Source organism: Clupea harengus, chromosome 12 (genome assembly GCF_900700415.2).
Source record: "Clupea harengus chromosome 12, Ch_v2.0.2, whole genome shotgun sequence".
In the NCBI taxonomy this organism is placed as follows: Eukaryota; Metazoa; Chordata; class Actinopteri; order Clupeiformes; family Clupeidae; genus Clupea; species Clupea harengus.
This window is the reverse complement of record NC_045163.1, coordinates 3101343-3123842: the sequence shown is the minus strand read 5'-3', so window position 1 is coordinate 3123842 and position 22500 is coordinate 3101343. Positions and strand designations below refer to the sequence as shown.

The window sequence follows — 22500 nt, the reverse complement described above, 5'->3', positions numbered from 1 at the left end:
GAGAGAGAGAGCAGAAGGAATGAAAGGAGCAGAAGGGGAAGAATGAGCCCAGAGCGCGGGGAAGAAAAAAAAGAGGAGAGATGGGGCGCACAGATGAAAGGGGAAATAAAGGATGGAGAGAGAGAGAACTGCTGGAGGGAGAGTGGGAGGAGGGCGAAAGAGGAGAAGCCATGAAAAAGGGTCCTTGGGGAGGTCCGAGCGGACAGGGCATGACAGAGGTCGCGACCTCTGACCTGTGACATCACTGCCCTCTGCAGAGGCAGCAGCAGGAGCCGCGCAAACAATCTGCTCAGACAAAAGAGGCTCGTCCTGCGGTAGCGCTGGCAGCTCGCCAAGAGCCACCACCTCTCGCCTTCCACACCACCCACTCCTGTCCATCCTTCCTGTCCATCCACCTCTCGCCCTCCACCCCACCCACTCCTGTCCATCCCGCCTGTCAGCGCACAACTCTGTACCTCAGTGCTCTCTGAGCACCAAACTTCACTGGCGCTGGCTATTTTAAGCCAAAAAGACATACATACACAAACGACACCGTGACTGCAGTGGGGAGGCGGGCGGGGGCATTGGGACGCTGTCACCCTACTTCAGGAAGTTCATCCATTTTGGGAAAATGACTTGAAATGAGCAAATCGTGGATTCCCTGGGCTGACTGTATTGGATTAGCGAGAGAGGCTAGCATTTCAGAAAACCCAATCAGCCGCTCTTAATGACATCAGAGGTGACGGCAGCTTCACCCCCTGATCTCCGACCTCTCCGGACTGCTGGGTGTGGACCCTAATGTGACAGCGTGGCTCCACGAGGCCACTGGAGCCCACTCTGACCCCCAACAGCAAGGGTGAGGACACACACTTCTGTCTAATAAACTTAAACAGAGGATCGGATTGCAATGGGCCACACAGCTAAGACGCGTTCTGCAGTGGAGGACCTTTTCAATGGTAATCCTAAAATACTGAAAAATACTGAAAAGTACTCAGTCTTATGAGTGTAAATCTACATTGGGGAGATTTTTTGCAGCTAATATTCATTTCATTAAACTTTCACAAAAATAGACCTTAAATCCCATTATAGTTAAATTATAGATAGTACCCGTGAAGCGATATTTTTTTTTTTTTAAACAACCACAACATTTTAAATCATCTGAAGCTATTCCTTGAAATGAAACGGTAAACGGTTGAATGGTAAGTCTTTACATATGGTGATTGAGACACATGCTGGTAAGCTGCGTTCTGCTCCCCCACCTCAGAGTGGACAAAATGGCGGCTAGCTGCACTGGAGGACACCGGAACGAGGCTACAGACGCAGCTCTGCACTGGTGACCTGAGCGCCCACCAGTCAGGGGTCATGGGGTCACAGGCCCAAACCTGGACCGAGGGCCCCCTCGGAGACTTAACTCAGCCTCCACGTCACTCGGATTAAGGCAGCAGGGCGCTGTTTAAAATGCACCCCCTCGTCCTATGGGAACGGCACGGATGAAGACACTACACCGCACCGCAGGACGACACGCCAGGCACTGAGCCGGCTGAAAGACATGAAACGGGTCTCAAACTGTGGCTGAGCCTAGCGGTGAACTCTGACCCCTGCAGAGCTTTATGAAATTAAAGACTTTTAAAAAGGAGTTTTGGTAGGGATTCGCTAGATTGTTGAAAATGCACCTGGCGCAGATTACTCAAGTCGTTGAGGGGATTTTCCCAGACGATTCCAGGCTTTCAGGTGTTTGTAACCATCAGAGGGGGATATTGTGCACTTGAAGAGGCGCTAAGCCCTCCAGCTCAGGTGCATTTCCTCCACTTGGTCGGGCCCACTGCGGTAAAGGAGTACAGAAAAAAAAAAAACACAACCCAACGTCTGCAGAGGAGAATGTCGAGCTTCTCTTAGTCTGTCTATTTTCTTTTTTTTTCTTTTGCTTTTAGCTCCCGTGGAGAGAGGCTTTGTTAGGCTCTGCATGTAGCTGCGCTGCTAGGCCCGGCACTTTCTGAGGGGCTGAAGGACTGTGGGAATGTGAGGGAAATAAATAAATAAGCCGGGCTTTTTGCGGATTAGAGATAAAAGTGGTGCTGAGATGCCGGGAGGCGCGGGGAGGCTTTGGAGAGGTGCCGGGGCGGCGGCCGTCACCGGGAGACAGCCAGTGACCTTTTTCTGCTGGAGCGCTGCCCGCTAACACACAGCTCTGTGCCGGCGCTAATCCCCCACACCTTCAACAGCTCCCCTTTCGCTCGCTTGCTCTCTCTCTCGCTCTCTTCATCTCTCTCCATCTCTCACACTTTCCCTCATTCCCCTCGCGCGCTCTTTCTCTCCCAAATGTCAGATCGGCAAGAGACAAGCAGCACTCAGCTGCAGGAAAGCGCTCAGATGTCTCCTAGAGAGGGGGGGGGGGGGTAGCCTTGTACCCATAGACACCACACTGTCATTTTGAGTGAGCTTGACTGAACAGTCCTGACATATGCAGCATGGCAGTATAAAAAAGTAACATTAATATTATAATATAAATAACATGAGAATGGAAGAAAGAGTTGGATGCATTCTTCAATTTTTTTGTCCAATTTCTTTTCTGCGTTTCAGTTTGCTGTGTTTAATTTCCGCTCCCTGGAGATGACCGGTAGATCTCTTCTCCTCTCCTCTCCTCTCCTCTCCTCTCCTCTCCTCTCCTCTCCTCTCCTCAGTCTCGTCTCAGCTAGTGAACTTCACTCTCCAGACCTCAAATCATGGGCAGACACTCAGCAATGACACTCTCCCACGACCACACACACATCCACTTGAGCTACAGAAAGTAGCAAACCAATGAGACAGATGAGATTATTTGGACAGGAAAGGGAAAGTTGTATGTTTTTTTTTTTTTTTTTTTACAAACCCAGCATGACTGAACAGCAAAATGTTTTTTTTTTGTATGTCAAATATTTCCAGATCCCAAATGAATCCACATCAACTTGGCAGCTCTTTACCTCTCTGCATTCATACACAGCAGACAGACAGAATAGAATACAGATGCACCTTGCTATTGGGTGGAATGACGCTAAACAGGACACTGAGTGATTCTTGCTTTCGTGTGGAAAGGAGTCTGGAACGGTGCCGGCAACCAGGCGATACGTCCATTACATCGCTATGGAAACTAAAGACTAAATGCTATGATCACATAGCAACCTGAGCTTTTGACCTATCCACATGCATTGGAAATCTGTCATAACACACAATGGCGCGTATTTAATACTGTCACATGTAATGATCATGGTTAACGCAGCTCCCGATCGACTCTTTATGAGCACCCGATTGACTTTGTAGCTTTGTATGCGTGTGTGTGTGTGTGTGTGTGTGTGTGTGTGTGTGTGTGTGTGTGTGTGTGTGTGTGTGTGTGTGTGTGTGTGTGCATCTGTTTGTCTGTGTCTGCACTACGGGTACAAGACAGAAAGAGATCTGTAGGAAGAGCTCACCTCTCCCCGATTCGTCTGAGCTCTGATGAGATCCTCAAGGCTCCCATGCATCCCTGTGTGTGTGTGTGTGTGTGTGTGTGTGTGTGTGTGTGTGTGTGTGTGTGTGTGTGTGTGTGTGTGTGTGTGTGTGTGTGTGTGTGTGTGTGTAGATGGTGTGGCCCAGCCCTCACCCTGCTCTTTCCTCTCCTTGGAATCAGTCTCCCGCCACAAAACACTCTTCTGGAGCCATCTACTCATGCTACGTCTGTCAGGTTAAAACACACACACACACACACACACACGCACAGCCCTCATCTCCACTGTATGCACAACCAATTGCACTGCTCACCCACACAATCACACATCATGCACGGAATTTCTTACATACATCACAAACAGCATTGCTTTTACACACACACACACACACACACAATCAAGGTTAAAGCCAAGGCACTGAGCAGTAAGCAAGACAGCCCTATTTATAGCAGAGGACTGGGGGGGGGGGGGGGGGTGGGGGGGGTGCCCATGTTGGATTAGGAGCAGCTCCTCCTGGTGAGTGGCCGGGGCTATTATCTCCTGCTCGCATGATGACGGGACGAGCAGCTAATGTTTAGCGGCCTTTTTGTTGGGAGGCCGAGCGCTCGGTTTCAGCGGGATTAAGAAAAGACACTTAACCACATTAGGTGCCGGAGACAGACTCCGCACGATCGATGAGAGGGAGGGGGAGCCTCTGGAGATGACGACGCATCTCTCCCTCTCCCTCTCTTTCATTCTCCCTCTCTCTCTCCCCCATGTTCCCTCCCTTCTCTGACCCCCACACCTGCATGACCTTCTGGCCCTCTCCTTAAAGAGCATTAATAACCCAGCCATCCCACCCCCCAACCCATACACGTCATGCAACACATTAACCAGAGACAGCTTTTCCTTTAGTTACAGCCAGCACACACACACACACACACACACACACACACACACACCACCACACACACACACACACACACCACACACGAACACACACACACACACACAGAGACACAAATACACGGACACACAAACATGAACATTTTGGGGAAAGTGTATCAATTTCACATTAAGCTAACTGCAAAAACAAAAACAGCAAAAACAAATCCTTAGATATAACACTGCAGTCCTAGAGACTACTATACAGTATTACACCACAGCCTTAAAGCGAAAATCACTAAAGGTAGCCAGCAGAAGAAACTCTCCCACACCATCCACTGCTGTGCTGAATAACAAAATCACAACAACAGTCAAGGGTCTTCATACCAACCCTGTAACACTTTTCTCCAGGGAGCAGGCTATCCACTCCCACAAAAACACATAGGTGCACACAAGTGCCAACATCACACGGCGTGGAGCCGAACGAAGCCTGGTGCAGAGCCTTGTGAGTAATCACCACGGCGATGCCTCGCCCAGGAAAACCAAATGGTGCTCTCTGGCCAGCCGGGCGCGCCTGCCGCAGCCAGTCAATAGCACGCGCGCGCCTGACAATTTATCATTTTGCACTGCTCATTTTTCACGTATTGACAATGTGTTTTTCCATTTCTTTTTCGCGGTATTAAATCTGTTAGCCGGGCTAACTAAAACAGAGACAGGTCGCTGGATGTGCGGGGCTGAGGGCCGCTTCTCTCGCTAACGCTACGTTTTCATGGCCAACATTTCTGCTTTCTGTCTTTATTTAAAAAAATAAAATACTACTCCAATACCAATCAGATGGCCCCTGGCCCTGAGGCAGCCGCCCTGGTCCCACGGTGAAAGCCCAGATTGAAACCCGGCTCAAGCAGATCCATTACGGCTCCGCCACTCCACTTTAAACACCAACCACGGGCAAGAGAAAAGATCTGCAGTGTTTTTTTTCTCTGCTTTGCTCATACATCTGCTGCCATCTCTGAGAAACAATGATTTTTTTCTTTTTTACCCCTGTAGAGGTCTGATGGACGTGTCTGGACGGCCACGGGGCAGAAGGGCATTCAGAGAGAGAGAGAGAGAGAGAGAGAGAGAGAGAGAGAGAGAGAGAGAGAGAGAGGAGATGGTGGATAGTGGTGCTTTTTCAAAAAGGCCCAGAGCACTCTTAGAAATCACTCTTCCAATGGGTCCCAAATACCCCTCCAGAATGTCCACACTAACCCACTGACCTGCATGCATCAGACCTGAGAGGGGTGCGCTGGCGCTGGATGACACGAGGCCTGGGTCTGGGTGCTTTTCACCTGCGTTGGGATTCTGTGAGGGTGTCTGGCAGCTCTCACCCAATTGGTTCATTAAGGTCTCTAAGTGGATGTGTTCGCGGGATCAACCGCGCTAATCTACTAATGAAACCACCAGTGTCCCTGGATGGTGTCCGTGATACAGAAAAAAACTGCCTGGGCAGCAACTCCTGCCTCAGCTCCCCCTCCACCCCCACACTACAAAGCACACCTCAGCTGATGCCAATGATTTGATTGTTATAGCTGGGTTTTAATAGGATTAAACCTCAAATGGAGGCCTGGTGGCCATTGATCGGGGGGGGGAACAGAGTGTAGTGACGCCATAGGACACGAACACTCTCACACTCCAATTTGCTAACTAGCAGTGCCTTATGAAGCGCCATGCTAACTAGCAGTGCCTTATGAAGCACCATGCTAACTAGCAGTGCCTTATGAAGCACCATGCTAACTAGCAGTGCCTTATGAAGCACCATGCTAACTAGCAGTGCCTTATGAAGAGCCATGCCAACTAGCAGTGCCTTATGAAGCACCATGCTAACTAGCAGTGCCTTATGAAGCACCATGCTAACTAGCAGTGCCTTATGAAGCACCATGCTAACTAGCAGTACTTTATGAAGAGCCATGGGAGATACAACTGAAGAAAAGTCAACAGCTGGTCAACACCCACCGTGTTCTGAAAACATAGGTATATATGCGTGTCTATACACGTGTGTACGTGTGTGTGTGTGTGTGTGTGTGTGTGTGTGTGTGTGTGTGTGTGTGTGTGTGTGTGTGTGTGTGTGTGTGTGTGTGTGTGTGTGTGTGTGTTAGGTTTACACACAGATCAGTGGGTTTTTTGAGAGTTGTACGACAACACATTGGTTTCCTTTGTAACACTGGAGTCTAGCAATAAAAGAGAAGTATGCGGATTTAAAGATGCCTTCCCACGCGTACACACACACGCGCACACACACGCACGCACACACACACACACGCGCACACACACACACGCGCACACACACACACCGCTGTAAATGTCCTGTATTTGTCTGGCGCAGCTGACAGCGACACCCTTTGGAGTGGGCTTGGTATCAATCACAGCTCAAGGTGACACATAGCTCTGCAGTGTTTTCACCAGCGAAAGACTTCTCACTATAACACACTCCTCTTCTCACCTCTTCTCCCTCTCTTTCTCCCTGTCGCTCTGTCTATCGCTCACCCCCCACTCTCTTTTCACCTTCTGTCGTACACACGCACACACACACACACTTGCTCCCACAGTAATGAGTGATGGTTGTGTGTCTGACATCAGGCAGCACTGCAGGCTATCACAGCAGCACCTTGGAGGGGGAGAGTGTCATTACTTTCACAATAATAACAGTGCGCTGGCCTGTCACAGAGGAGAGATGCACAAGTAGCCCTTACCTTAGACCCCTCTCTCTCTCTCACACACACACACACACACACACACACACACACACACACACACACACACACACACACACACACACACACACACACACACACACACACACACACACACACACACACACACACACACACACACACACACACACCTAAAAACCCACTCTCTTTTTCCCCCCTCTGTCAATCTCTTACACACCTGAGACCAGCTTTGAAGACAGGAATGTTTATTGCTGTATCCCTTGAAATACATCCGGCCTTATTGGTTCAGGTCAAAGGGATAGCTGTCAGTCCTGGACCCAATATTTATATGTGCGATCCTTGGGATCATGTATGTTTTGGCAGCTCACGCACTCTACTGCTGAATCGGTTTACAGAAGAATAAAGCCTTCAGACTCCAAACTTACTGTCTGTCTGCCTGTCTGTCTGTCTGTCTGGCTCTCTTCTGATCACTCGTTGTTTTTCCTGAAAGCACAGCACTGTCTGGGGCCTGGTGCTCTGTGAGGGATTTACTTCTGTCTACAGCCTTCTCAGTGCTGAACACTCTCACCTGCCTCCCCTCAGCTCTTTACACACTCTAACGTCTCCCTGCTTTTTAGGTTACGGTGGCTCTATAGGGGACAGGAAGGGACACACACACACATTACAGACACACACACTAATACAAACACACACACGAACAGTGAAGCATGTGAAATGTAGTCTTCATGCTTTCAGAGACCCCCTATGTACTATGCAGTGCTGTCTGAGCTGTGTGTGTGTGTGTGTGTGTGTGTGTGTGTGTGTGTGTGTATATGTGTGTGTGTGTGTGTTTGTATTTGTATTTGTATTTGTGTGTGTGTGTGTGTGTTTGTATTTGTGTGTGTGTGTACCCTGTGATGAGCAGGAAATTAGATTTTCAGGGAGACAGAAGGAGGAAGAGAGAAGACAAGCGGTGGGGATGTGGAGATGCTGTCAATCTCCTGAGCGCTGAGAGCTGAGGTCCGCGGCCCAAAGTGGTGCGCAGCTCTGTCCTGCTGTCTGTCTGTCTGTCTGTCTTATGTCTGTCTGTCTGTCTGTCTGCTTATCTCAAGAGCTGACACGGGAGACACTAGTCTCATTTCTGCCACTAGCCACCCCTCTGCCACTGGCTAGTCTGATATTCATCTCCGATTAGTGGAAACACCTAAAGCAGGGCCCTTCAATTAGTTTGGAGCTGGGGCCGGTTCTTGAAACTGAGACAAAGTCAGGGGCCGGAGGATATGAGTAATCACGGTAACAAATAAAGAAATTACAACAATATACTGAAGGAGTCAATATATTCTATTTTGTAAGTGCTTAACAACATATGCCCAAGAGGCCGCATAGGCCCAAGGATTCAAAAATCAAACCAGGTGAGCAATAACCAAGCCATATTAACAGACAATTGGAGAAATGCAATTAACTAACAAAAACATGCACTTCATTGTACAGAGCTGTACCAACACAACTTTACTGGTCATTATCCTCAATATTTAAGATTAAACTGATTTGAGTGACAGGCAGAATCAAATGTATCTCCACCAACAAAGTGCATTGCATGGAACTGAATAGAATTGCAACAACTTAAAAGTGCATGGTATTCTATCAAGGAAATGTGTTTCAAATTTCATCACTCAGTTCAGGTGAACTGTATCAGTTGTTTAGAATTTCATTCATTTAACTGGCAAACAACTTCCAAGTGCACCAATTTTTTTGTACTATTCTGCCCCAGCTTCTGTGTGTGTGGCGTGGTCACTCTAGCCTGCTACATTGGCTCGGCAGATAGATAACAGTTTCCCCAAGAGAAAGTCTGAAGCTTGAAGTTCTTTTCAAACCTTTACTTAGGAAGCATTGTAAAACTGAGCAGACATACAGAATACATTTTAGTAATCTCATCTCGTAACATTTGTTTCTAAAAACAATCACTTAGCATTGCATGTTTAACTGTGATAGAAACTTAGCTTAATGCTAACTTATAGGTGAAATTCCATAGAAACCGCGCTAGCGATTAGCATATTCATGAAAGTAAACAATTCGAACAAACTTCGGTTCATTACAAGTGGTTTCCACAAGAAGTAATGTTTCTAAGTAATAACTGATCAACTGTTTAAGAAAATACTTACAGGTAAACGTTTTCTGGCCATATATATCAGAGTAGGAAAAAATATAACCACATGTTTTGGAGATGCTCAGCTACATGAACCACATGGTACAGAGTCCCCTCTTCCTCTGGCTTCCCCCAGTCCTGATCAGCTCTCCTCCACTCACTGCTATGTACAGTGGACCTGGGTCTGAGTGTCTGATCAGCTCTCCACTCTATGTACAGTGGACCTGGGTCTGAGTGTCTGATCAGCTCTCCACTCTATGTACAGTGGACCTGGGTCTGAGTGTCTGATCAGCTCTCCACTCTATGTACAGTGGACTTGGGTCTGAGTGTCTGATCAGCTCTCCACTCTATGTACAGTGGACCTGGGTCTGAGTGTCTGATCAGCTCTCCTCCACTCTATGTACAGTGGACTTGGCTCTGAGTGTCTGATCAGCTCTACTCCACTCACTGCTATGTACAGTGGACCTGGGTCTGAGTGTCTGATCAGCTCTACTCCACTCACTGCTATGTACAGTGGACCTGGGTCTGAGTGTCTGATCAGCTCTACTCCACTCACTGCTATGTACAGTGGACCTGGCTCTGAGTGTCTGATCAGCTCTACTCTCCTCTACTCTATGTACAGTGGACCTGGCTCTGAGTGTCTGATCAGCTCTCCTCCACTCTATGTACAGTGGACCTGGCTATGAGTGTCTGATCAGCTCTACTCTCCTCTACTCTATGTACAGTGGACCTGGCTCTGAGTGTCTGATCAGCTCTACTCCACTCACTGCTATGTACAGTGGACCTGGCTCTGAGTGTCTGATCAGCTCTCCTCCACTCACTGCTATGTACAGTGGACCTGGCCCTGAGTGTTTGATCGGCTATGCTCCAATGGCATTATGGCCAATCAAATGCTCAGCTCTGGGAGTTAGTGCTGCATCCGCTTGTCCATAAACAGTCAATTATTGATCATGTTCTGTGTGTGTGTGTGTGTGTGTGTGTGTGTGTGTGTGTGTGATAGGTGTAAGAAGACTGGGATGCAGAGTGTCCACGTGAGGTTAAGGTCAAAAAAGTGCCTTGTGCCTACCTGCAGTGATGTCATCGTCCGTCACGTCTATCTCCTCTTCCTGGACTTTGACCTCCACTGGCTGCGGTTCAGGGGGTGGTGGGATTGGCTGCGGCGCCTCAGTTGCTGTGGCTACAAGGAGACACACACACACACCACACACACACACACACACACACACACACACACACGTAGGTTAGCCAAAGGTTATTGTCCTGCTTTCATTCTTCTGCAGCGTGGTAGCTCATTAAGCTGAGGTAGTGGTGACAACCAATTCAGGAAGGACATAGTCCACCCCCCCCCACAACAAACACACATAGACATACACAGTTAATGTCTCTCATTTTCCTTGTTTCCTTCTGCCTTTGCTAAGTAGCTCATCAGGGCTCATGGGGGGGGGGGGGATTGCATTATTGGTAGCTTTATTAGCCTGTAACCCTTCTGCGATTACACCCATTTTTATTCGCCGGGCTAATTTAGCCCTTATCCTGGAATTACCAATTAAAATAAGCTTTTCATTAGAGCCAGCCAAATGAATCAATGCTGCTTAAAGGTGAGAATGAGCTAATCTCTGCTTTGTGCTAATTAATGAACGAGCCCTCCTCAGTGAGGAGAAGGGGACAGTTACAGAGGGGGGGGGGGGGGGAGTGGAGTGGAGTGGAGGCTAGACCGTCTTCGTGCTGTAGGATGGTAGGTTTGAACACACACACACACACTCTTTCTTTCTCACACACATACAAAGGCAATAAACATCTCGTTGTGCTACTTTTGCTGTTGCCATATTGACAAGATTTTGCGCGGCTGGCATTTGATGAAGAGTGTGAATCTGTGGGAGGAGGAAGGGATTGATTAGTGCCTGCCTGGCCGAGAACACGCTGCTTTATGTTTCAATTAACCTCCGCCACAGAGCGGCCACGTGCTTAAAGAGAACGCAGCGCTTTCTAGCCTCCCTCTCTCTCTATGGAGGGAACGACGAGACCTTGAGAGGGCTGTGTCTCTAAGTGTTTGTGCTGTGTGTGTGTGTGTGTGTGTGTGTATGTGTATGTGTGTATGTGTATGTGTATGTATGTGTGTGTGTGTGTGTGTGTGTGTGTAAGGTCCAGGTGGCAGCTAAAACCATCTCTAAGTGCATGGTAGAATAAAAAGAATTTAGCCCTGTCTATTGTTGAGGGTTATCCTTGTTTTCCTTCCTATTCAATCCCACTACACATGAGGCTGGAGAGAGACTAGGAGAGAGACTGGAGAGAGACTGGAGAGAGACTGGAGAGAGACTGGAGAGAGACTGGAGAGAGACTGGAGAGAGACTAGGAGAGAGACTAGGAGAGAGACTAGGAGAGAGACTGGAGAGAGGCTGGAGAGAGACTAGGAGAGAGACTGGAGAGAGACTGGAGAGAGACTAGGAGAGAGACTAGGAGAGAGACTGGAGAGAGACTAGGAGAGAGGCTGGAGAGACTAGGAGAGAGACTGGAGAGAGACTGGAGAGAGACTGGAGAGAGACTGGAGAGAGACTGGAGAGACTAGGAGCCTGTAAGAGGATGTTGGAGATAATGATAGAATCAGAATACCTAAATAGTTCCTGACGCCAAACCCAGAGCCCTAGTGGCCAGTGTGAGGTAACTGGACCACTGAGGCGAGTCCAGCTCCCACGAGCAGGTGCCATTCATAAAGGTCAGAGAAGGATCCCACAGAGCCCACGGGATTAGAATTCCTGGGAATTTTGGGTGACGGGAACATCGTTACCCAAGCGTGTAAATTAGAGAAAGAGTGTCTCTCACTCACACACACACACACACACACACACACACACACACACACACACACACACACACACACACACACACACACACACACACACACACACACACACACACACACACACACACACACACACACACACACACACACACACAGCCCCATAACTCAGCCCACCCTTCCCTCCCTCCCTCCCTCCCTGCCTGCTCCCTGCCTGGCTGGCCCTTCCCTGAATAGAGGAGGGCCTCCTGCAAGGTCAAACGGACCGTGTCAGCTATGACACACTACTTCTCCCCGGCCTAGTTAACCCCTGGGCCCGGAGTGCAGTGCCTCACCTCGCCCCTCCTCCTGCTTCCCTCTCTCTCTCTCCCTCCCTCCCTCCCTCCCTCCCTCCCTCTATTTATCCTGCTCTCTGTGCCTTCCCATGTTCCTGTGTTAAAACTCAGAGCAGCGGTGAAAGAGATGCCATGTCTGACATCTCCCTAACAAGTCTGTGCGGAGCGGTGCTGTGCGGAGTGGTGCGTGCCGCGCGGAGCTCCGCCAAGGACGTGTTTAAGTATTCATTTCACTTCTGTTAGAGCGCCTCGGATTGCTGAGGGGAAGACAAGGGGCTCAAACTTGGTTGAAGGAGAGGTCTGACAGTACTCCCTGACAAGTGACTTTATCCCTGCTCCACCGGTCACACGCTCAAACCAAACCCATGATACTAATGAACCTTTACTTGGCTACCAGGCAGGATACACTAAAGCTGTTATAGTTCATACGAATCCGATCACTAATTTCATCAAACAGACTGCGGTTGTCAGTGAAGAACTACTCCCCTGCTGCAAGCGAGAGCTACTAATGTTGTGTCGAGTAACTCAGAATGACCATCTGTGTTTCAAAGTCAGAGCACCACCGCTGCAATATTAGTGTAGAGTGTAGTTTGCTCTTTCCACTGCCACTGGGTACTGATGGACAGCGCTGCTTCTTCTTCTGAGAGTGCGGGCGGACACTCACTGTGTTCTTTCATCAGGTCTGGACCCTCCCCTCCCCCGTCAATCAGGCCTGACCCCATGGGTAGGGGGCGTGGCAGGCCAAGATTACAGAATCCTCCAGCCCCATCCCGCAGCCCCACCCCCTCATATCCTCCCTGGACCATGGCCTGCAGCAGATTTTAATCACCTGGTCATCCAAGCATCCAAGCATCCATCCATCCTCATGGCCTCCCATCCAGGGGCCATCCTGACCCCTAGGGCCAGCTGGGTCCCTGTTATCCCAGCTTCCACACCCCTGGAGAGGGCAATCACTGGCCTGGGCAGTGAAGGGGAGCGCTGGAGGGACAACAACCCCAAACACACAGAAAAACTACTCCTATTTCTCACAACAGTCATAACACTCATAAAACCAGTCCTATTTCTCACAACAGTCATAAGTCTCACTAACTTACACACGCGCACACACATGCACACACACACACACGCATTCCGGCACGCACACACACACACAACACACACACACACACACACGCACACACACACGCACACACACAAGGCACAACATTCACTAGGGAGACCCACACGCACTGACCGTGGCCTGAAAATACACACACACACATCTTCACAACAATTACAGCCATATCCCAAGAGTTAACACACGCCAACACACAGTGCCCTAACAAGTCGCCCAAACTCACACTTCCCACGTCCACCCAATGTCCCACCTGTGTCCTGAGAGTGTCTCATGAGGACAAGGGCGCCACAGGTGGTTGTGTATGGTGGCCTGTAAGGCAAAAGCAGCTCACAGCAGCTCACCTATAGCTCATAGTTCTGGTTGACTGCACTGCTCCTCCACTACAGGCAAGGACACACACACACACACACACACACACACACACACACACACACACTCACACTCACACTCACACACTCAAAGCCTCCGCGCCGATTTACTGATAACACGCCAAGGCTCTTGAGCGAAGAGCGAGGGCTACCAGGGGCAGCGGAGGAAAAATGATAGAAAGATAGAAAAACTAAAGATGGAAGAAGGATAACACGTAAGAGAAAGGATAAACAGAACACCAAAAGAAAGGTAGATGACAGAAGGAAAGCTGGAGAGAAGGGAAAAAGAAAGACAGACAGACAGAGAAAGAGAGGGGGGGGGGGGGGGGGGGGGGGGGGAGAGACACGACAGACATTGAAAGCCCAGATAGATAGAGGGGAAAGACTAAGACAGAGAGAGAGAGAGGGAGAGGGAGAGACACACACGACAGACATTGAAAGCCCAGATAGACAGAGAGGAAAGACTAAGAGAGAGAGAGAGATAGAGATAGAGAGAGAGAGAGAGAGAGAGAGAGAGAGAGAGACACACATGACAGACATTGAAAGCCCAGATAGACAGAGGGGAAAGACTAGGAGAGAGAGAGAGAGAGAGAGAGAGACATACATTGAAAGCCCAGATAGACAGAGGGGAAAGACTAGGAGAGAGAGAGAGAGAGAGAGAGAGAGAGAGACACACATACATTGAAAGCCCAGATAGACAGAGGGGAAAGACTAGGAGAGAGAGAGAGAGAGAGAGAGAGAGAGACACACATACATTGAAAGCCCAGATAGACAGAGGGGAAAGACTAGGAGAGAGAGAGAGAGAGAGAGAGAGAGAGACACACATACATTGAAAGCCCAGATAGACAGAGGGGAAAGACTAAGAGAGAGAGAGAGATAGAGAGAGAGAGAGAGAGACACACATACATTGAAAGCCCAGATAGACAGAGGGGAAAGACTAAGAGAGAGGATGAGCGAGAGGTAGAATAGGCCTAAGAGAAGGAGAGAAACAGCTTGAGAGATTATGTGACTGATAGATAGAAAGAAGGTGTGAAGAAGCGGGCGAGATGGAGTGCTTATGGTGTGCGTCTCACTCGGCTGCTGAACTGTGGGGCTTTGTTGCCAGCCAGCGGGGGGAACGTTCCAATTCCCTAGCCTTTCAGCGGCGCTGCACGGGGTCAGGTGGCCACCAGCCAATCAGCTGGGAGCAGGGGGGCGGAGGGGGGGCGGCCGGGAAGGAGGGGCCGGGGCCAGCGGCGGGGGTGAGCACAGCAGGAAGTGCGCTTCAGTCCGGATCATCTCCAGAAGCGGAGCGCTCAAGCAAGACGGCACCGCCAGAGGCCACAGCCACCATTAGAGCACACAAAGAGGCTGTGGCGGCTTTAACACTGAGGAAGAAATGATGTACCTGCTGCATCTTCCCTTTAACTCTCTCTCCCCCTGGCTCGAGCACAAGCACACACACACGGCTTACCCCTAATAGGCATGATGTGAGGTGGCCACACACAATCTTACAGAAACTCTGACCTTTCTTCTACACAATTCAGTTTCAACTCTACAGATCCTTAACAGACCTTAAGGGTTGTATGCGGAGGTGTCCACCACACTGAAACTCCAGTTGCTCTGACCAGCAAGAACCGCATAGAATAGAATAGAATAGAATAGAATAGAATACTGTGTACAACCTTGAAAATCCCATTAAAAATGGATAACCAGGTGAGTAAACATTAAATCTTCCTTGACAAAATGTCTTCCAGAAGAACTGTAATTAAATGTAGTCAAGGATGGACAGAAGAAATTATTCCAGAGCACCCAGATTGCTAGCAGGCCCCTAATCTTAATCTGATACTTCTGCCACGGCCCCTGCCACGGCCCCTGTCCACGCCCTGTCACAGCGTCTCTGTCTCCACGTCACTCCTGAATCTCCCCTCCGCTCCGATCTTCATCTTCATCTTCATTTCTCAAACGCAATCCACCACAATCATTTGTTACTTATTTCCCATTACTCCCCTTCCCCCTCCTCATCCCTCTCTCCCGGCCCAGGCGGGAGAAATGACTCTCCCCAGTCAGCATTTATTGGTGGAGTTCTGTCTGTTCACTCAAACCAAGTTTCTGCTTTGTCTCTGCCGTTTGCAGGCAATAAACTCTTTTCACATGTCTCACGGGAGAGAGGCAGAGAGCAGAAAGAAAAGAGTAATAGAGAGAGAGAGAGAGAGAGAGAGAGAGAGAGAGAGAGAGGGAGGGGGGAGAAAGAAAGAGGGAGAGAGGTATGTCACATGGGAGAGAAAACAAAGAAAATAATTTCAGCCATCCCACAGTGATGAAAGACACCCCTGAGAGGAGGGCCAATTCTTCAGCAGGATGGAGGGGAGTCCACCTGGAGGAGGGGAGTCCACCTGGAGGGGAGTCCACCTGGAGGAGGGGAGTCCACCTGGAGGGGAGTCCACCTGCTCCATGGCTGTGTCTGTAAACACAGGCCTCCAGAGACACTCTACATACCGTGAGCACACACATACACACACCGCCCGCTCGCCACCCAACACACACATACACACACCGCCCGCCACCCAACACACACATACCGCACGCCACCCAACACACACATACACACCCCGCACGCCACCCAACACACACATACCGCACGCCACCCAACACACACATTCACACACCGCACGCCACCCACCAACACACACACACACACTCACACACACACACAAACTCAATGGCACAGCTCACACTGGCCAACTGATCTAGCATCGTTATGGACAGATCTCTCTTTAAATCTCAATGTATCTTCACCCTCTCCCTCGACTCTCTGTGTGTGTCTCACACTCACTCACACACACACACACACACACACACACACACACACACACACACACACACGCACGCACGCACAGTATTATTTCTCATTCTCTCACTCTAAAACACACAGGCATACACATACACAATCTTTCACATTCCCCTCTCCAATACACAAGCACACAGGCACACACACACACTTTCTTGTGTCTCCCTCGGTCGCCCCCCCCCCCCCCCCCCCCCCCCCCAACGCACCCCTTCCCTCTCCGCCTTCCTCTCCCTCCCTCCCTCCCTCCCTTTCTCTCTATGATAGACAGACTGCCTGCCTCCCATTAATTCCCCTCTCACCATGCTTATCGATCCACGGCCTGCTCCCCAATTGCATTACACACACAGGCTGTCTGCTTTCTCACACCCCCAACAACACACACAGGCACACAATAAAAAGAAAATAAAAAGAGAAGGAGAGGCCAAAGGGGGGAGGAGGGAGATGCAGGGAGGAGAGAAGAAGGGAAAAAAGAGGGAGAAAGACGAGGGAGAAAGACGAGAGAGATAGCGCTGCATCTTCAATCTGTGCAGGAGGCTGCTATGTGGCGCTTTACAGGTTTCTGCCTTTTCCATACCCTAGTGATCCCCCTCTCTTTTCCATACCCTAGTGATCTCTCTCTCTTTTCCATACCCTAGTGATCTCCCTCTCTTTTCCATACCCTAGTGATCTCCCTCTCTTTTCCATACCCTAGTGATCTCTCTCTCTTTTCCATACCTAGTGATCTCTCTCTCTTTTCCATACCCTAGTGATCTCTCTCTCTTTTCCATACCCTAGTGATCTCCCTCTCTTTTCCATACCCTAGTGATCTCCCTCTCTTTTCCATACCCTAGTGATCTCCCTCTCTTTTCCATACCCTAGTGATCCCCCTCTCTTTTCCATACCCTAGTGATCTCTCTCTCTTTTCCATACCTAGTGATCTCTCTCTCTTTTCCATACCCTAGTGATCTCCCTCTCTTTTCCATACCCTAGTGATCCCCCTCTCTTTTCCATACCTAGTGATCTCTCTCTCTTTTCCATACCCTAGTGATCTCCCTCTCTTTTCCATACCCTAGTGATCTCTCTCTCTTTTCCATACCCTAGTGATCCCCCTCTCTTTTCCATACCCTAGTGATCCCCCTCTCTTTTCCATACCCTAGTGATTTCCCTCTCTTTTCCATACCCTAGTGATCTCCCTCTCTTTTCCATACCCTAGTGATCTCCCTCTCTTTTCCATACCCTAGTGATCTCCCTCTCTTTTCCATACCCTAGTGATCTCTCTCTCTTTTCCATACCCTAGTGATCTCCCTCTCTTTTCCATACCCTAGTGATCTCTCTCTCTTTTCCATACCCTAGTGATCTCTCTCTCTTTTCCATACCCTAGTGATCTCCCTCTCTTTCTCATACCCTAGTGATCTCCCTCTCTTTTCCATACCCTAGTGATCTCCCTCTCTTTTCCATACCCTAGTGATCTCCCTCTCTTTTCCATACCCTAGTGATCTCCCTCTCTTTGGTCACTCCTCACTTGGTCCCTCTCTCTTTCTTTCTTTCTCTCTCCAACTCACTGATCCTTTCTTCCATCCGTGTTTTCAAACAGCCCTTTTCCTAATGCTTTTCAGGAAGCCACGGAGTCCACAGACGCCTGGCCAGTGTGCCAACGCTACACTCACATTGACATGATGGCACACTACACACTGGGCTTCTGTCTGTCTGTCTGCGCCTGTCTGTCTGCGTCTGTCTGTCTGCGTCTGTCTGTCTGTCTGTCTGCATCTGTGCGTCTGTCTGTCTGTCTGTCTGTGTCAACACTCATCCACCGTGCCTTTGAAGTGGCTTTGAAACTGGCACAGAGGAACACAGGTACTTGCATACAATGTGTGTACACTTGCACACAGGCACGCGTGCACACACATACACGCAGAGACAGAGACAGAGAGACAGAGACAGAGACAGAGACAGAGACAGAGAGAGAGAGAGAGACAGAGAAGCCAGTCTACACAGAGATTAGCCAATCTGACCAAACACCACAGGAGACATCCAGAGGAGGATAGAGGGAGGGATAGAGAGGGAGGGATAGAGGGAGGGATAGAGAGGGAGGGATGGAGATGAAGGAATGAAAGGAAATGAAAGAGTGTCCATTCCTGCGGATCAAAGGGCGGTGGTGGGATGGGGGCGAGTTCAAGCTGGTGTGTGTGTGTGTGTGTGTGTGCGTGTGTGTGTGTGTGTGTGTGTGTGTGCATGAGGAGTCAGCTGAAAGGAGCCACCAACTCACAGGGGGCGTGCCAACACCTCTCAGCACTGAGCTCTCTCCTGCCATGGGCACTCACACTCACACACACACTCTCTCACACTCACACACACACTCTCTCACACTCACACACACACTCTCTCACACACACACACACACACACACAGACACACGCAGTCACACACACTCACACACAGACAGTCACACACACACAGACAGTCACACACACACACTGTCATGAGTACTTGTACACAAACACACACACACACGCACACACACACCACATCAAAGGCCGACAAGTTGACACACACACACACATATGTACACAAATACACGCACACACCCTTCAAGCACACACACACTCGCCATGTGGAAATTCCTGCAGAGCTGCCCTATGTGGCCTCTTGACACTGGGCTGTCCCACTGAGAAGACGCTGAGCAGCCTGCCACCCTCCTCCTGCGTCCAACCCTCCAGGACCTGGGTGCATCAGTAAGAGCCAGAAGACTTACTCACGCTGCAGAAGGAGGTTGGAATATAGTGTGGCTATACCGAAGGCTCACCACGCCGTGCTTAGTCTCTCTCTCTCTCTCTCTCTTGGTGTCTCTCTCTCTTGGTGTCTCTCTCTCTCTCTCTCTCTCTCTCTCTCTCTCTCTTGGTGTCTCTCTTGGTGTCTCTCTCTCTCTCTCTCTCTCTCTCTCTCTCTCTCTCTAGACCATGTACCTGGGCTGCCATGGCGTCTGGCACAGGGGGAGGGAAAGGTCAGTTATTCAGTGCTCTGCCTCGTGTCTCTCAGCGGGGGCCTCAGGTGTGTGTGGCGCTGGGCGCCTGTGACCTTTCTGCTGTAATGGGTATGCTGTGGCGCGCCCAGCCTTGCCTCACCTTCACCACACACACACACACACACACACACACACACACACACACACACACACACACACACACACACACACACACACACACACACACACACACACACACACACACACACACACACACACACACACACACACACACACACACACACACACACACACCTCCTTAGACCACAACATTTGAGGACCAGCGCACACACATACATTCCGCTACACTCAACACTGACGGCCGCTTCATAACTTCTGTTTCAACTTCTAACGCACGTGCTGCAGAAGGCACCAAAGCAGGCTCTCTCCTCAGGCAGAATGGCAGTCAAATAGTCCCTGTTTCTCCATTAAAGCCACAAGTAGATAGGCAACATAATACCCACACAGCTGGATCTATATCATTCCTCTTTGGAAATCAGATTATTTTTCTAGCAACTCAAATAATACACTATATGAGGCCATGTGCTGCGGCTATGTGATGTGATTCAACTTTTATAAGCGCACCCAGGAAAAAAAAAAACACAAAAAGAAAATCACATACATTTTTGGGGGGTGCCTGAGGCAGACGTGGATTCACTTCCTGGTGAGACATGTAAACAAATAAATAATAATTATTGACGAGTGGTGAGGGTGTGTGTGTATCGATCAGGGCTGCCATGTCCCTGTGTGTGTGTGTGTGTGTGTGTGTGTGTGTGTGTGTGTGTGTGTGTGTGTGTGTTGGCTGTGTGGGGCCATCAGGTGCATGCAGGAGCCTCGAGCATGACAAGGTGCCTGTGAAATCTGGGAGCACTGGCCCAGAACACTCATTAAGAAACCCAGCGCACAGGAATGGTGTACATGAGCCTGTGGTGTGTGTGTGTGTGTGTGTGTGTGTGTGTGTGTGTGTGTGTGTGTGTGTGTGTGTGTGGATTTGGTATAATTTCATAACAGCAGCAGGTTGAAATCAGCAGGAAAAAAAGGTGAAGGTTAGACATTTAATTCTTCATCATTCTGTCTGAGCTGTATTTGGAACTCAAGAAGAGCTAGCCCTTCAGATTGCAATAATAAAAAGGAGTTGCATTTAGAACTCAATCAGAGCTAGATGGGAATATTGGTCAGGATAGAGGGAGAAGAGAAGAGAAGAGAAGAAGAGAAGAGAAGCTTTGCGAAGGCAAACAAAGAGATGGGATTCCGTGACCCTGCAACCCTGCACCCCTGCCGAGGTCAAGCGCCCCCCTCCCCCCACAAGTGCTACCACGGTAACACAACACTGACCAGCGCCAGTTGCCATGGCAGCCATTCCCCTGGGTCCCTGGCTGCCTCCCGCCAGTGTCGGAGAGGCTCCATCGCCCGCCTGAAACTGACAGTGCACAACACCAGTTCCAGGAAGATGCGCAAGCGATCACACACACACACACACACACACACACACGTTAAGTTCTACAATACAAAGCCAGAGATACAAAGACACACGCACACACTCTTTCCCGTAAAAGAACTGACACTGAGAGTCACTATGTCCATGTCCACTATGTCCAGTCACTATGTCTATGTCCAAAACACACACACACACACACACACACACACACACACACACACACACACACACACACACACACACACACTGAGAGGGCCTCAGAAGGAGGCTGCAGCTCCTTGCCCAGTCTCAGGGGATATCCCTTGTCCTGCATGAATAATTCAGGCCTCACTCCAGATAAAAGCCCAAGCAAAACTTCCACTACTCCACCTCCACCTCTCCTTCTCTCCTCCTCTCTATTTCTGCCGTACGCCCCGTTCGGAAGGCACTGGAAGGCCGGCGGGGGATAAGTGGCACTAAGCAGGAAGACGGTGAGACTCACCTCACCCCCCACAGAACTGAGATTTCTGGGAAAGAGGAACCTGCTCTCCTCTGTTCCCAACAATCTATCAATAGATAGAGACACACACACACACACACACACACACACACACACACACACACACACACACACACACAGCACTAAAGGACATGATCTCTCCTGACTACACACCTCCACCTTTCATACCATGATATCTATGGGAAGTGTCTACCTGACAGGTCAAAAATCCTGCCGTGCCGAGTTGCCGTAAGCCGGTTATTACCATTTTTTTGTCTGGTAAAATGTATTAAAACAGCGGTAAATTTAAAACCTTTAAATTAAAATTGAAATGTTAAATATTAAAATATCTGATAATAATGCTCATACAAAACAAAATAAGTATCCTTTAACCTGACATTTGAGTAACCAAAGCATATCAATGAATAACGGAACTATATCTTATGGTTATTATCCTATTTTATTGATTAATGAGAATCACGGAGTTCCAGAGAGAGAGTTCCTACTCCCATTAGACACGGCATCAAATCTGTCCTCTCCCATCGCGTGTCGTGCTCCCTGAAGCTTCAGTCTTAGCTCCGCTCATGGCAAAGAAGAGAAAATGTCATTTGGATTGTCAGACATATCATGGTGATTAGCTAATCAAATTGTTCTATTTCTACAAGGAGGGCGTAATCTATGGGACACATCAGCGACTCTCTGGGTTAGTTTGATAGCCTATAACGTGACTCGAAATGCCACTAACCTTAAGAAGGGGAAGAAGGCTTTTTCACTTCACTAAACCACATTTTGCTGATGTTGACAAATAAACGATTTATAGGATTTATCTCGTCTCATAGTGCCATTATTTTGATGATAATCTTGTGTGGTTGCAGGCTGTAACAGAATAGGTTGTGCAAGAAATGTGGCTTCACAACGACCTAACAGTAAACGACGACCTAACCAACAGTTAACAACGACCTAACTAACAGTAAACAACGACCTTGAGTCATTTTC

General features: G+C 49.2%; 1 protein-coding gene across 1 annotated transcript in view; it reads right to left on the bottom strand.

The window, feature by feature from the left end:
- LOC105893845 (WD repeat-containing protein 7) overlaps positions 1 to 22500 on the bottom strand; it is a 130225-nt gene that overhangs the window by 61400 nt on the left and 46325 nt on the right. The window contains exon 25 of the mRNA XM_031577876.2: positions 10207 to 10317. Coding sequence (XP_031433736.1) covers positions 10207 to 10317 — 111 coding nt within the window. The remainder of the gene's footprint in view (positions 1 to 10206; positions 10318 to 22500) is intronic.